At 40.6% G+C, this 16,389-nt stretch overlaps 1 protein-coding gene across 4 annotated transcripts in view; it reads left to right on the top strand.

Annotated features, from left to right (window-relative positions):
* Positions 1-16,389, top strand: part of LOC111168554 (cytidine monophosphate-N-acetylneuraminic acid hydroxylase) — a 92,931-nt gene that overhangs the window by 15,488 nt on the left and 61,054 nt on the right. The window contains exon 2 of one of the 4 annotated variants that reach the window (XM_089918428.1): positions 1,739-1,776. In XM_089918428.1, the coding sequence (XP_089774554.1) occupies positions 1,739-1,776 (38 nt within the window). Of the gene's footprint in view, positions 1-1,550; positions 1,777-16,389 lie in introns of those variants that run through there. The other 3 variants (XM_089918426.1, XM_022562323.2, XM_022562327.2) reach the window with 3 other exon arrangements.

Raw genomic sequence — 16,389 nt, 5'->3', positions numbered from 1 at the left:
TTTTTTGGTGAGTTCCAGTGTCTTCCTGTCGATGATTGTTTAGCAGTTAGTTGTGATTCTGGTGCTCTCACAAGAGGGAGTGAGAGCACGTCCTTCTACTCCGCCATCTTGAAACAATCTCCCACAAATCATTATTGTATTAGAGGCCAGAAGTCCATGATCACAGCACTGGCATGGCTGGGTGAGGGCTTCCTTCCAGGTCGCTGACTTCTTCTTGTATTCTCAGTAGGCAGAAAGGGCCAGGGAGCCACTTCTGATTAATCCAAGCATGGATCCTTGAGTGGGTATTGATTGGAGTACTAGAGTACTAGAATGGAGTGGAGTTAGCTGGAGTACTAGAAATGTTCTATACCTTGGAAGTAGTTACATGGATATATACCTATGTACATGTGAGATTAGTACACCTTACTTTGTTATACCTCAATTTAAAAAAATCATGTGATGTCTTCTAGAATAAGAGAAGGAAGGATTTGAGAGAGCTTCTTGATTTGGGAAAGAAAAGACTACTTTCAGGACAAGGTGTTAACTAGAAGAATTGCCTTATGTAGAAGCCCTTTCTTCCTTTATCCTATTAAGAGACATTTCTCCAACTAGAACTGGTGTGGTTAAAACTGACCCTTGCTGCTTTTTGGGAATTTGCCACTGAGTTTGCTTATACATCATTGTAAGTACCATGGTGAATACAAGTCCTAAGACACATTCCCTGCACTCCATAAGCTTATAATCTAATAGACAAGACCAACACAAATAAAATGTTTAGAGAACTTAGTATTACTTTTTTCCTAAAGTGCAAATTGTGAGGTGCAGAATTATCTAGGAATTCAGGAGGAAGAAAAAATGGGTGAGAAATGGAGTAGGTGATTTTCATGAAGAAGGAAGGACTTGATATGAGTTTTTAAAACTAGATGGGCAGACAAAATGTCAGAGAGCTCTTCACTTTATTGTACTTGTTTAAAGAATCATAGAAAACCTGTTTGCTAGAGCTGGAACGGTGACCAGCCAAAAGACAGGATATTTGTCAAACAGGAGGCAGGACCACAGACTTCTTGGGAGATCCAGGAGTGGACCCTGAATTGACACTGGTTGGGGCTCTAGGGGTGGGAAGACAGAAATACAGAGGAGTGTAGGGATCAGAAATAAACTGAGGCCAGAACTAAACCACACCCCAATGGGAAATATTCTACGGAGATCCTTTCTTTTTCTAATAAAGCAATTATTCTTACTGCATTAAAAAAAAAAACATTTTGTGTGTATGTGACAGGCTGAGTCACTTTCAGAAGAGTTCAGAAAGCTTGGGGAAGGATATTAATTCTTCCTTAATGTGTTTTCCTCTTTCACCCCACTGAGGGGTCTGCCAAACACACCCCCCACCCCACCGCTCCCCTCCACTCCCCAACACACATACACTTCATATTCTGGTGTTGGCAGGGAATTGGGTGTTTACCTAAAGCTGCTAGGCTGTGGGTGGAGCCTGAACAGTAACAGAAACATTCGAAGATATATAAAGACAACTGAAATTCACATCAGCTGACTGAGCCCTGCATTTTACCAGAAGTCTGACTCGCCTGCTATGCTCTCATAATTGCTTTTGAAAAGGTTTTCTCTGAAGAAATCAAATCAAGTCTGTTACCAAGCAAATTGAAATTTCCAAGCTGCAGCCATTCTAGAAATTCTAAACATCATTTAAAAGAAGATCTCAATCTCACTCTGTTTCTACTTTCTCTAAGGAGACGTTTTTGTGCTGTTTGGCCCCTTTCTACCTGGAATGGAACAAAGGTACAGTTGAAAATTGTTTTCCTACTGAATTTAGGATTGATATTTTTGGTAGTTTGTCTTTACTTCTTCTGGTGAAAAGGTACAAGAACTGAGAGCTCTTGGGCGATGGGGTGGAGTTCATGGTATTAAAACAATTTTTGTGGATATAGTATGCACCGTCTCAGAAACATCTGATTCACAGCTCACCCAGTTATTTGGGTACCGAGCTTGCCTTCCCCATGCCCTGCTTGCCCTGGATAGTCTATTTGCCAGAGCCCCTCTCTCCAAGCCCTGTCCTCTTCACCCAGCCCTGTCACTGGTGACATCTTTTCTGTAGATTTCCCTTATTTTTCCTCTGGTTGCCAGTGTATCTTGTCTTTTGGAACTTTCCTTCTGCCAGTACACTACCTACTGCTCTGCTTGGGCCTCAGAAAGCCATAGGACCAAAAGAGGTGCTAAAGATTTAGGGCTGAAAGAGTCCAGAGGACTCAGGGTTTGGAGTTGAAGTGTGGTCTGGACTGAGATGTGCCCTGAATTTATGGCTCAAAGCTGCAGTTCGTTTTACAGCCCCTCACAGGAAAATGCTGAGTTCTTCAGGGCATAGATAAGATTTTGTAGGCTGGATTAGCACGTAATTGCCATTAACAACTTGTTTCTATGGGGAAATACTAACTGCAATACAAGTAAACTTTAAGGTTGCCACCTAGTCATAAATGGGGCACTGTCTGTAGGATAGTTAATTTTTAAAATATCAGTGTCACATTTGGGTACATGCTAGTTCTTAAGAAAATATGAACAGGTTACAGGTTCATAAGAAAGCTTTTGTAGGAATCACTGTGGGCCAGTAATTGCAATGTTCATTTATTCTTTCAACAAATATTCATTGGAATTCTCATGTGTGCTAGGCTCTAAGGGGTACAAGGCAAACTCATACAGGCATGGTTCCTTCCTTCGTGTGTCTGTTAGTTATCTTTAGGGGATACAGGTATTAATCTCATAATTAAAGATGAAATTAAAAGTTTGATAAGTCACATGAAGGCACAGGTACATAGTGCTGTGAGTGTTTATAATAGTAGGATTTGACCTTCTTTGGGGTGTTGGGGAAGACTTCCCAGTGGAGTTGATGATTGAACTGAGATCAAAAGGATAAGGAGAGTTAAATCTGTGAACAAAGGCATCAGGAAGTATATTCTGGGCACAGGGCTGTACTTTGAGCAAATGAAAGAAGGTCAGGTGTCATAGAAAAAAGAATAGAGTTCAAAAAGAGCTGGAGGGGCTTCCTTGGTGGCGCAGTGGTTGAGAGTCCGCCTGCCGATGCAGGGGACGCGGGTTCGTGCCCCGGTCCGGGAAGATCCCACATGACGCAGAGCAGCTGGGCCCGTGAGCCATGGCCGCTGAGCCTGCGCGTCCAGAGCCTGTGCTCCGCAACGGGAGAGGCCACAACAGTGAGAGGCCTGCGTACCACTAAAAAAAAAAAAAAAGAGCTGGAGGAAGTGATTAGGGGTCCCTATGCGTCACCTCTTAGGCCATATTAGGAATTTTGTTCTTTCTCCTGGGAGCAATGGGAGGATACGAGGCATTTTTAAGAGGTGGGAGAAGGATTGGCAGGATGAGTTTATTGTGAAGTTTCCATTTCACATATGTTATTCTGGCCATAGCGGAAAGAGCAGAGAGTGAATGCAGGGTGACCAGGTAGGGGCCCATGGCAGTGGCCCAGAAGGGAGATGATGGTAGCTTGGATCGGGGTTGTAGAAGGGGATGCTTATGAGATAGACTTAAAAGTTAAATTGACAGACTTGAATTGAACACGGGAGAGTGAGAGAAAGGGAAGGGTCAAAGATAACAGGGGTGGCATGGTGGACATTTGAAAGTTTGGGGATGGGTGAGATGTGCTGAATTGGATTTTGGATGCACTAAGTTTCAGGGGTCTTTAGGACATCCTAATGGACATGTACAAAAGGCAATTAGCTCTCCACATAGGGCTTCCTGACTCAGGTCTGCTCATATGGGAGTTACTGTGTTCTGGAGCCATGGGTATGGATGATCCCTTGGGGGGAAAACGTCAAATGAAGAGGATACAGAACTGAGCCTTGAGGAACTACAACATTTCATGACCAGGTAGAGAAGGATGAGTCTACAATGGAAACAGAAGAATGGCCAGAAATGTAGGGTGAAAACTAATAAGCTATTAGGTGTGTAGAAACCACCACCACAGAAAGTATGTCTGACTGTGAAGGAGAGGAGAAAGAGAACTAGCTGCAGAGTATGTGAGGCTGAGCTGTAATTTTTTTTTTTTTTTGTGGTACTTGGGCCTCTCACTGTTGTGGCCTTTCCCATTGCAGAGCACAGGCTCCGGACGCGCAGGCTAAGCGGCCATGGCTCACGGGCCCAGCCGCTCCGCGGCATGTGGGATCTTCCTGGACCGGGGCACGAACCCGTGTACCCTGCATCAGCAGGCGGACTCTCAACAACTGCGCCACCAGGGAAGCCCCTGTAATTTTTTTAATGGGAGACATTTGGACAGTTTAAAAGGCAATTTAATGCTGTAGGATTCCATTTATATATCATTTGTGAAATGACCACATTATAAGGGTAGAGAACAAATCAGTGGTTGCCAGAGGATAGGCGATAGTGGGGGTATGACTATAAAGGGCAGTCCTTGGAAATTATATCCAGCAAGTTCTTTGGTCTTGATGGAAGAGTTAGATGTCCTGATTTTAGTGGTAGCTACGCAAATCTATAAATGGAATAAAATTTCATAGAACTATCTATGCAGACACATGCACATATGCAAAAATGGTTGCACGTACAAACTGGTGACATCAGAATAAAGTTTGTACTCTAGTTAACAGTATTGTACCACTGTCAACTTCCTGGTTTGATATTGTAATACAGTAATAAAGTGATGTAAGATGTCCCTATTAGGGGAAGCTAGTTCCCCTAAGGTACAGGGGACTCGACTATCACTGCAAATTCCTGTGGATCTATTTTATTTTCATTCAAAACTTTATTTCAAAATAAAAAGTTGTAAAAAGTCAATAAGAGAGAAAGATATGAAATTTACAGTGAAAATTGTGGAGTAACGTCTTTTTCTCTTTTTCTTTAGTACTTTGTCCTTCAGGTGCAACCTAATTATTATCATCATCATTATTACTCATGCATAATGTACAGGAATCACTTCTCATTAATGTATAACTCAAAACTCCCAAGGCCTTGCCACTAGAAGACACTTTACAGAGGCAATTTGGCAGACTTAAAAGAGCCAAATATGTTCATGGTAGGACCTTATGCATTGATTATAGCTGGTGGCAGGAGTGGGCTGCTCCCTCCTGGGAGGGCAAGCTTTACCCTTCCACATCCGTGGATTCAACCACCTGGGATCAAACATATTTGAAAAAAAACTTCCAGAAAGTTGTAAAAAGCAAAACTTGAAATTGCTGCCCCCCACCCTACCCCATCAACTATTTACATAGCATTTACATTTTATTAGATATTATAAGTAATCTAGAGATGGTTTAAAGTACCTGGGAGGTTGTGTGTAGGTTATATGCAAATACTATGCCATTTTACATAAGGGACTTGAGCATCTGCAGATTTTGGTATCTGCTTGGGTTCTGGAACCAATCCCCCTCAAATACCGAGGGACGACTGTATACATCAGAATAAGTGAGGTGTGCATATGCTTTGAAAGAGCATGTTTAAAATATCAGCTTCTCCATTATTTTTATTGTGCAATATAATGTACATAAGAAAAGTTTATAAAATTTAACACTTATAAAACAAACACCAGTTTACCCCAGGTCAAAAATAATAACATTACATACCAGCACCCCAGAATTCTCTCACGTGCCCCTTTCTTTTTTTGAAAATATCTTTATTGATGTATGATTTAGTACTATGAAATTGACCTGATTTAATTGTACCAGTCAATGATCTTTAGTATATTTGCAGAGTCGTGCAGCTATTTCCACAATCTAATTTTAGACTCTTTCCATCACTCCCCAAAAAGAATGCCCAACCATCAGTCACTCCCCATTCCCATACACACCTCTACTCCCACCCTTGGTAACTACCAATCTACTGTCTATCTCTATAGATGTGCCTATTCTGGATAGTTCACATCAATGGAATTATACTATATGTGGTCTTTTGTGTCGCTTCTTTCACTTAGCATGATTTTTTGAGGTTCATCTATGTTGTAGTATGTATCAATCACTACTTCATTCCTTTTTATTGCCAAATAGTACTGTTGATCCTTGAACAATGTAGATTCGAACTGTGCTAGTCCACTTATACACAGATTTTTAAAAACAGTAAATACAGGCTTCCCTGGTGGCGCAGTGGTTGAGAGTCCGCCTGCCGATGCAGGGGACACGGGTTCGTGCCCCTGTCCGGGAAGATCCCACGTGCCGCGGAGCGGCTGGGCCCGTGAGCCATGGCCGCTGAGCCTGCGCGTCTGGAGCCTGTGCTCCGCAACGGGAGAGGCCACAAAAGTGAGAGGTCCGCGTACCGCAAAAAAAAAAAAAAAAAAAAAAAAAAAAAGTAAATACAGTACTACATGCTCTCCAGCATTGGTTGACTCTGTGGATGAGGAAGTGTGGAGGGCGAACTATAAAGTTATGTGCAGATTTTTAACTGCTCAGAGGGTCAGCATCCCTAGCTCCCACACTGTTCAAGGGTACATGTATTCCATTGTGTGGACATACACATTTTATTTACCCACTAATCGACTGATGGACATTTGGGTTGTTTCACTTTTTGGCTATTATGAATAATTAGCTAAATGAATGTTCATGTACAAGTTTTTGTGTGGACATATGTTTCCAGTTTGTTTTGTTTTTAATTCTCAATCTCCTTTTCTTTTTTTTAAATTTATTTATCTTATTTTTGGCTGCGTTGGGTTTTCGTAGCTGCACACGGGCTTTCTCTAGTTGCGGCGAGCAGGGTTTACTCTTTGTTGTGGTGCACGGGCTTCTCATTGCGGTGGCTTCTCTTGCTGCGGAGCATGGGCTCTAGGCGCGCAGGTTTTGGTAGTTGTGGCTCACGGACTCTAGAGGACAGGCTCAGGAGTTGTGGTGCACAGGCTTAGTTGCTCCACGGCCTGTGGGATCTTCCTGGACCAGGGCTCGAACCTGGGTCCCCTGAATTGGCAGGCAGATTCTTAACCACTGCGCCACCAGAGGAGCCCCACAGTTCTTTTGGGTAGAGACCTAGGAGTTGAATTGCTGGATCCTATAGACACTATATGTTTAACATGTTGAGAATATGCCAAACTGTTTTCAGTTGTCCCACCAGCAATAGATGTTGGATCCTGTTTCTCTACATCCTCACCAACACTAGTACTACCTGTATTTGTTATTATAGCCATCCTAATGGATGTGAAGTGTTGGCTCATTGTAGTTTTGATTTGTGTTTCCCTCTTGACTAATGATGTGAAGCTTCTATTCATGTGTGTTACTGACCATTCATATATCTTCTTTGGAGAAATGTCTCTTCAAATCCTTTGACCATTCCTAATTGGGCTATTCATTTTGTTACTGAGTTTTAAGAGTTTTTAAAAAATAAATTCCTGATATGTGATCCTTATCAGATACGTAATTTTTTCTTGGTTTGTGTGTTGTCCTTTCACTTTCTTGGTGGTGCCATTATCAAAGGACTACCTTTGTTGATACTGTCTAATATATGCGGAGTTTCTGTTTTATAATTCTTTCTTTGGATTATTTTATTGTTCTTTAACATCCTTGAGATGGTTGCTTTTTAGCCTTTCTTTTTCTTTTTTTTTGCGGTACGCGGGCCTCTCACTGTTGTGGCCTCTCCCGTTGCGGAGCACAGCCTCCGGACGCGCAGGCTCAGCAGCCATGGCTCACGGGCCTAGCCACTCCGCGGCATGTGGGATCTTCCTGGACTGGGGCACGAACCCGTGTCCCCTGCATTGGCAGGCGGACTCTCAACCACTGCGCCACCAGGGAAGCCCTAGCCTTTCTTTTTTAACTTTCACATCCAAGGCTATATATTTATCTCTGAGTACTCCATTATCACATTGATCATTCTAGCTTCATCCCCTTGCTTATCTATTGAGTCCCACTCCAACAATGAGAAAGCTGGCTCTCACCATTGTTGTCCATGTATTTAATTATGCAATTCCAGTATACATGTATAGAAGTATCAGAATTGCTAACCCATACCCCTATGCAAAATAGCTTTATCAACTAGAATATAGTAGTTCCTATGTGCAGCTCCTTGTGCCTCTAATCTTACAGACTCCATTCATTTCCAAAGATACTTGGCCAGCACTTTTCCCCTTACCCACTTCAGTTAGGTTGTTTCATACATTTGTAATAGTTAGATTCTCTTGTCAGTCTATATTCTTTCTTGGGATTCCTCAACCTCCTAAATGATTTATTTTTTTTCTTGTTCTTACTTTCTTAAAGCCTTAAAAAAAAACAACAACCTTCTAGATTTGAATAAGTGTAGATGTTACTACATTTATATAGTTTACCTGTAACAACTACTGTGTATTTTCTGACTGATGGATAAAATCTTCTTTTATTTGCCTACATCTTTTATTTCAAACTTCAAAATGCTGCCCTCTCCTCTCTAATATTTTGAAGTTTGATGAATAAACCTGTACTCCATTTATGCTTCCCCTCTCCCCTAAATCTTCATCTCTTCAGAATAAAAGAGTTCTAAATTTTAGGTTCTAAGTAGAAAGCTCTTCCATCTACTTTATAACTTCAATCTCATTTCTCAGGACCTCTCTCAACTCTGGTATGTCTTCCTTATGGTGTAGGGAACCAAAAATGCACAGCATATCTAGCTGTGGAAACTGAGTGGTTTTTGAATGAACAAATTTCATTGTGTTTCCAGTGTCCTTTCTGGTAACACTCAGTGTTTAATGGCCTTTTGTAATGAAAGATGCAATGTAGTATCTTAAGGGAATAGTCTAAGCTGGTGCCTGTTTATTAAATAGTTTAGCTTAGAACCCATTATTCTAAAAGTATAATTGGAATTACTTTTCCCAAATGTTTCTTCATATTTGCCTGTTGCTCTTTTGCCATAATTTTGCCTATTCAAACAGCCTCATGAGAACTTGTTGTCTCTCAATTTCTCGTTTTGATTTCTGGAACAGCGTGAAGGCCATTTGCAATCTTGAAGGTTTCACGTTACTGGTTCAACAAATATTTATTCAGTTCCTAATGGAAAATGCAGTGATGAAAGATTCCCATGTGAAGCTTGCAGCCTAATGTTCTTCTGCTAGATCATTGGTTACTAAAGCGTTTTGAGTATAGACCTCCGTTTTAAATTAATTTTTTATTGGCCCTCATTCAATAGTGGTGTTTTTAATGGCTGGTCATTGGGAACAATATGTAGATTGGGAACTACCATTCTAGGTAATTTATGAAAGCATTAAGCTCTAGTCCAGAACTGGTCAATGGGTTTCAAAACTCCACTGTTTCATGGTTCCCCATAAGTGACAGTCACATAAACACACACACACACACACACACACACACACACACACCCCATAACATTTGCCCATGTTCTGTGGAATTCAGGGTTTTTTTGGTTTGTTTTTTGGTGGAATTTGGGCATTTAAAATCTACAGAAATGCTGTCTACTAGTTTTACTGTAATCATATTGTTTTTACCCATTCAAAGAATTCTAGTAGGCTAATGAGGCCCTTTCAAAATTAAGATATTCCGTCCCCTTCACCCAGTTGATATGTTTTCTTAAGTATTTGGAAAATTTCCTAGTCAACTAGTAGATCCTGTAATAAAAACTGAGAATTTATATTCACTTTTTTTTTAGTTTCCAGATCTTCCTCGAATAGAAACTTATCCTGAGAGAGGACACAGTGTCAATCTGCCAGTCCTGGAGTTGTTATTTACCCCCAAGGGGGTTGTACTTACTGTAGCATGGTTCCAGTGTCTCGCTTTTGAGTGAAATTTGCTCTCAGCCTAGACTCCAGAGAACTGAGGAGCCTGCCTTGTCTGTTGACTAGCACACTAGATCACTAGGTGAGCTCATCATGCCTGGGTCCAGCTTGTTTGGATGCTTCAGGGCGAGCCCTGCTGAGTGTTCTGCAGGGTAGGCCATGGTCCCTGCTGGTATTTATGGACATGGGGCAGGGGCCATCACCAGACTCTGAGCCCTGAGTACGGCCCCCAGGCAGGGTAGGCAGCTGTCTGTGGTTTGCTCTTCCTAACTTTGGCATGCCACTTGCAACAGGTTGCAGAGACTGGGGTATGCTGAAGCTTTTAATCTTGACTACACCTTTTATTTTAATTAAGTTACTTCATTGATTTTCTATCTTGCTGAGTCATGCCAGTGCTTTAAGAATTTTATATTAATGATTTTTAGAGTCTTCTGTAAGAAGCTCATTAAATTTCTTGACTTGCCTAATTTCTTCTTCTTCTTATATATTAAATATATAATTTAATAAAATTATATAAGCCATATAATTTGAAATAAATGCTTTGAAAAGAAATTGAAAATACAGATAAACAAAAGAAAATAATCTAATCGTCTGTTGAGATACATTTAACATTTTAGAGTATTCCTCTACCCTTTTTCATAAAAATTATATTTATTAAATTTTTTTGTTAAATAGAGATTTGCTGTATATACACTTCAGTATCCCTTTTTTCTCATTTTATATTAGGAGCATTTCTAATAGCCTTAAACATTGATCTATAAATGATGCTTATCATTTACTTGTGTTAATATACTGTAATTTACTGAACCAATTTCCTATTGCTAGAACTTTAGGTTGTGTCGTATATTTTGTTATAATATAATTTTGTTATAAATAATTCTGTAATGATTATCTTTGTCATGTGCGTCTCTATTTCCTTAGGATAAATTTCTGGAAGTGGAATTATTGAGGCTTATATATATATATATATGTATTGCTAAAATTCTGTGGAAAATGCCATTGGTATCTTGGAAAGTGATTGCACTAAACCTATAGATTGCCTTGGGTCCTATGGTCATTTTAACAATATTAATTCTTCCAATCCATGAGCATAGTTTATCTTTCTATTTGTTTGTGTCATCTTCAATTTCTTTCATAGGTGTCATAGTTTTCAGAATACAGGTCTTTTACCTCCTTAGTTAGATTTATTCTAGGTTTTTTTTTTTTTGACACGACTGTAAATGGGATTGTTTCCTTAATTTTTCTTTCTGATAGTTCATTGTTAGTGTATATAAACACAATAGGTTTCTATATATTCATTTCATATCCTGCAACTATAGTGAATTCATTGATGAGTTCTAGTAGTTTTTTTGGTGGCATTTACAGGGTTTTGGTATCATATCATGTGCATACACTAACAGTTCTACTTCTTCCTTTCCAATTTGGATGGTCTTTATTTCTTTTACTTGTCTGATTGCTGTGGCTATGACTTCCAATACTGTGTTGAATAAAAATGGTGAGAGTAGGCACCCTTGTCCTGGTCCTGATCTTAGAGGAAATATTTTCAGCTTTTCACCATTGGGTATGATGTTAGCTGTGGGCTTGTCATTTATGGCCTTTATTATGTTGTATGTTCCCTCTATACCCACTTTGTTGACAGTTTTTTTTAATCACAGATGGATGTTGAATTTTGTCAAAAGGTTTTTCTGCATTAATTTAGATGATCATATGGTTTTTATTCTTCAGTTTGTTAACGTGGTACATCACATTGATTGATTTGTGGAAAATGAATCATTATTGCATCCCTGGGATAAATCCCATTTGATCATGTTGTATGATCCTTTTAATGTGTTGTTGAATTCAGTTCGCTAATATTTTGTTGATGATTTTTGCATCTATGTTCATCAGTGATTTTGACCTGTAACTTTCTTTTTTTGTGGTATCTTTGTCTGGTTTTGGTATCAGCATGATGCAGGTCTTGTAAAATGAGTTCAGAAGCATTCCTTCTTTTGTAATTTTTGGAACAGTTTGAAAAGGATAGGTGTTAACTCATATTTAAATGTTTAGTAGAATTTACCTGTGAAGCCATCTGGTCCTGGACTTTTGTTTGTTGGGTTTTTTTTTTTGGTTCAATTTTATCACTGGTAGTATATTCACATTTTCTATTTCTTCCTGATTCAATCTTGGGGGATTGTGCATTTCTAGGAATTTGTCTTTCTCCTACGTTGTCCATTTTATTGGCATATATATTGTTCATGGTAATCTCTTATGATCCCTTTATTTCTGTGGTATTGTTTGTAACTTCTCTTTCATTTCTGATTTTATTTACTTGAGCCCTCTCTTTTTCTTGATGAGCCTGGCTAATTTTCATCAATTTTGTTTATCTTTTTAAATAACCAGCTCATAGTTTTATTGATCTTTTCTATATTTTTAGCCTCTATTTCATTTATTTCTGCTCTGATTTTTATGATTTTTTCCCCCTTCTACTAAATTTGGGTTTTGTTTGTTCTTCTTTCTCTAGTTCCTTTAGGTGTAAGGTTAGGTTATTTATTTCAGATTTTTCTTGTTTCCTGAGATAGGCTTCTATTCCTATAAATTTCCCTCTTGGAACTGCTTTTGCTGCATCCCATAGATTTTGGATCATTGTGTTTTTGTTTTCATTTATCTTCAGGTATTTCTTGATTTCTACTTTGATTTTTTTCAGTGACCCATTGGTTTTTTTAGTAGCATATTGTTTAGCCTCCATGTATTTGTTTTTTGCAGTTTTTTTCTTGTAGTTGATTTCTAGCCTCATAGTGTTGTGGCTGGGAAAGATACTTGATAGGATTTTAGTCTTCTTAAATTTACTGAGACTTGTTTTGTGGCCTAGCCTGAGATCTATCCTGGCTAATGTTCCATTTGCACTTGAAAAGAATGTGTATTGCTGCTTTCGGATGGAATGTTCTCTATATATCTATTAAGTCCATCTGATCTAATGTGTTGTTTAAGGCTAGTGTTTCTTTACCAATTTTCTCTCTGGATGATCTCTCTGTTGATGTAAGTGGGGTGTTGAAGTCCCCTACTATTATTGTGTTACTATCAATTTCTCCCTCTATTTTAATATTTGCTTAACATATTCAGGTGCTCGTATGTTGGGTGCATATGTATTTACAATCATTATAGCTTCTTCTTGAACTGACCCCTTTATCATTATATAATGTCCTTCTTTGTCTCTTGTTCCAGTTTTTGTTTTAAAGTCTATTTTGTCTGATATTGCTACCCCAGCTTTCTTTTTTGTTTCCATTTGCTTGGAATACCATTTTCCATCCCCCTCACTTTCAGTCTTTGTGTGTCTTTAGATCTGATGTGAATCTCTTGTAGGCAGCATATGTATAGGTCTTGTTTTTGTATCCACTTAGCCACTCTATGTCTTTTGATTGAAGTATTTAGTCCATTTACATTTAAAGTAATTATTGATAGGTATGTATTTAATGCCATTTTGTTAATTATTTTCTGGTTGCTTTTGTAGTTTTTTTGCCATCTTCCCTTGTCATTTGATGTCTATCTTTAGTGTTATGTTTGGGTTCTTTTTTCTTTTGGGTGTGTGTATCCATTACAGATTTTTGGTTTGTGGTTACCATGAGGTTTATATATAGCAATCTATATATATGGTCAATTGCTTTAAGTTGCTGATCTCTTAAGTTAGAATGCATTTTAACAACTCTGCTTTCTTACCCACCCCTCTGTATTTTGACACCATATTTTACATCTTGTTTTGTGTGTCCCTTAACTACTTATTGTGGATATAGATTGTTTTACTACTTTTGATGTTTAACCTTCCTACTAGCTTTATAAGTGTTTTATCTACTACCTTCTCAGTATTCTGCCTTTACCAATGAAATTTTTCCTTTCATAATTTTCATATTTCTAGTTGTGGCCTTTCCCTTTCTACTTAGGGAAGTCTGTTTAACATTTCTTGTAAAGGTGGTTTGGTGGTGCTGAACTCTTAGCTTTTGCTTGTCTGTAAAATCTTGATTTCCCCTTCAAAGGTGAATAATAGCGTTGCCAGGTAGAGTTTTCCTCGTTGTAAGTTTTTTTATCACTTTAAATATACTGTGCCACTCCCTTCTGGCATGCAGAGTTTCTGTTGAAAAGTCAACTGATAGTCATGGAATTCCCCTTGTACATAACTAGTTGCTTTTCCCTTGTTGATTTAATATTCTCTCTTCATCTTTAATTTTGGCACTTTAAATACAGTGTGTCTTGATGTAGTCCTCTTTGGGTTGATCTTGTTGGGGACACTTTGTGTTTCCTGAATGCCTGTTTCCTTTCCCAAGTTAGGGAAGTTTTTCAGCTATTATATCTTCAAATATGTTTTCTGTCCCTTTCTCTCATCTCCTTTGGGATTCCTATAAGGTGAATGTTAGGATGCTTGATGTTGTTCCAGGTCTCTTAAGCTGTCCTCATTTAAACAATTTTTTTTTCTTTTTTTCTGTTCAGCTTGAGTGACTTCCACCACTCTGTCTTCCAGTTCACTGATCAATTTCTCTGTATCATCTAATCCACCATTGATTCCATCTAATTTTTTTTTTTTTTTTTAATGGAGGAGAAAGAAAGAGTGGCTTTATTTCTTTGCCAGGCAAAGAGGGAACACAGTAGGCTAGCACCTCAAGAACTGTGTCCCCAATTCCATCTAATGTATTTTTTATTTCAGTTATTGTGTTCTTCAGCTCTATTTGATTCTTGCTTATATTTTCTAACTCTTTGTTAAAAACTTCCAACTTCTGATTTTGTTCATCCATTTTTCTCTCAAGTTCTTTGAACATCCTTTTTTTTAAAAGATATATTTATTTATTTATTTATTTTTGGCTGAGTTGGGTCTTTGTTGCTGAGCACAGGCTTTCTCTAGTTGTGATGAGTGGGGGCTACTCTTCACTGCGGTGTGTGGGCTTCTCATTGTGGTGGCTTCTCTTGTTGCAGAGCATGGGCTCTAGGTGCATGGGCTTCAGTACTTGTGGCATGCAGGCTCAGTAGTTGTGGCTCGTGGGCTCTAGAGCACAGGCTCAGTAGTTGTGGCACATGGGCTTAGTTGCTCCACGGCACGTAGAATTTTCTCGGACCAGGGATCGAACCCATGTCCCCTGCATTGGCAGGTGGATTCTTAACTACTGCGCCACCCGGGAAGCCCTGAGCATCTTTTTGATCATTAACTTAAACTCCTTATCAGGCAGATTGCTTATCTCCATTTCATTTAGTTTGTCCAGGGTTTTATCTTATTCCATAGTTTGGAATATATTCCTCTGTCACCTCATTTTGCTGAATTCTCTGTTTTTATTTCTAGGTATTAGGTAGGTCAGTTACACTATTGAACTTGGAGGAGTGGCCTTATGTAGGAGATGTCCTATGGGGCCCAGTAGTGCACACCGCTTTGGTCACCGGAGCTATCTTCTAGGGGTGCCCTCTATGTTGGTTGCCTGAGCCGTACTGTCGGGGTGAGCTTATTACTATGGGCACTCTGATAGGCTTGGCTGGCCTGCAGCTCAGTGTGGTGCCAGACCACACCTAGTGAGAAAGCTGCCAGCCCATGGAAGGGTGAGGCCAGATCCTGAGATGGCTGAGGGGCTCAAGGTGTCCTGGAGCTGGTGTTGGCCAGCTGGTGGGCAGAGGTAGGCCACAGGGGCAGCTGACTGCAGAACCCTAGGGAATCCTGGGGCTAGTGCAGAACCCCTGGTGGGTGGAGCTGGGTCCCAGGGTGGCTAGCTGCAGGCTACAAGGCTGTGAGGTTTCCAGGGCTGATATTGGCTTGCTGGTGGGTGAGACCAGTTCCTGGTGCTAGTGCTGGCCAACAGGTGAGTGTACAGATTCAGGACAGCTGGCTGAGGTGTCCAAGGTATCCTGGAAATGGTGTGAGCCAGGTGTTGGGTGAGGTTGGGACACTGGGCAGGTGACAGCAAAGCCCCAGAGGGTTCAGGAGCTAGTGTTGGGCTACTGGTGTGGAGGGCTGGATCCTTGGGGAGCTGGCTGAGGGGCCCAAGGTGTCCTATACTTGGTGTCAGCCAACTATTGCCTGGGGCTGGGTCAGGAGGCTGTAGAGCCCCGGGGAGTCCTGGGGCTAGTGCTGGCCCACTGGAAAGTGTGGACGAATCTCAGGGTGGCTTGCTTAGGGGCCCAACATGTCTTGGAGCTGATGTCAGACAGCTGTTCCAAAGGGCTTGGTATAGGGTAGCTGATCACTGGGTCCCGGGTGGCTGGTTGTGGGACCATGGGGTTCCCAGGATTGGTACTAGTCCCATGGTGGATGAGGCTGGATATAGGGTGACTGGATGACAGTCCCATGGTGTCCTGGAGCTGGTGTTGGCCAGCTGTTGGGTGAGGCTGGGGCATGGGGAGGCTAACTGAAGAGCCCTGGTGGGTGCTGTGCCTACTGCTGGACTACTGGTGGGTGGGCCCAGATTCCCAGGTAGCTGGCTGAGTGGCTGTAATGTTTCAGAGGCTGAAGTCAGGCCCCTGTTGGGTGAGGCCGGATCCCAGGGCTAGTGATGACCCATTAGTGAGTAGGGCCAGAACTTGGGGTGGCTGCCTGGGGGACCCAAGTTGTCATGGGGCTGTTTCAGCCAGCAATGGGCAGGACTAGGTCACAGGCCGGCTGACTGAAGAGCCCTGGTGATCTGAGCACTAGTGCTAAAGCACTGGTGAGTGGGTCCAGATCCAGTGCCACGGGTTGAGGGCCTTGAGGTGTC

This window comes from Delphinapterus leucas, chromosome 10 (genome assembly GCF_059928025.1).
Source record: "Delphinapterus leucas isolate spDelLeu-1000000601 "Yukka" chromosome 10, BTC_Dleu_Yukka2, whole genome shotgun sequence".
In the NCBI taxonomy this organism is placed as follows: domain Eukaryota; kingdom Metazoa; phylum Chordata; class Mammalia; order Artiodactyla; family Monodontidae; genus Delphinapterus; species Delphinapterus leucas.
This window is presented reverse-complemented; position numbering and strand designations above follow the sequence as displayed.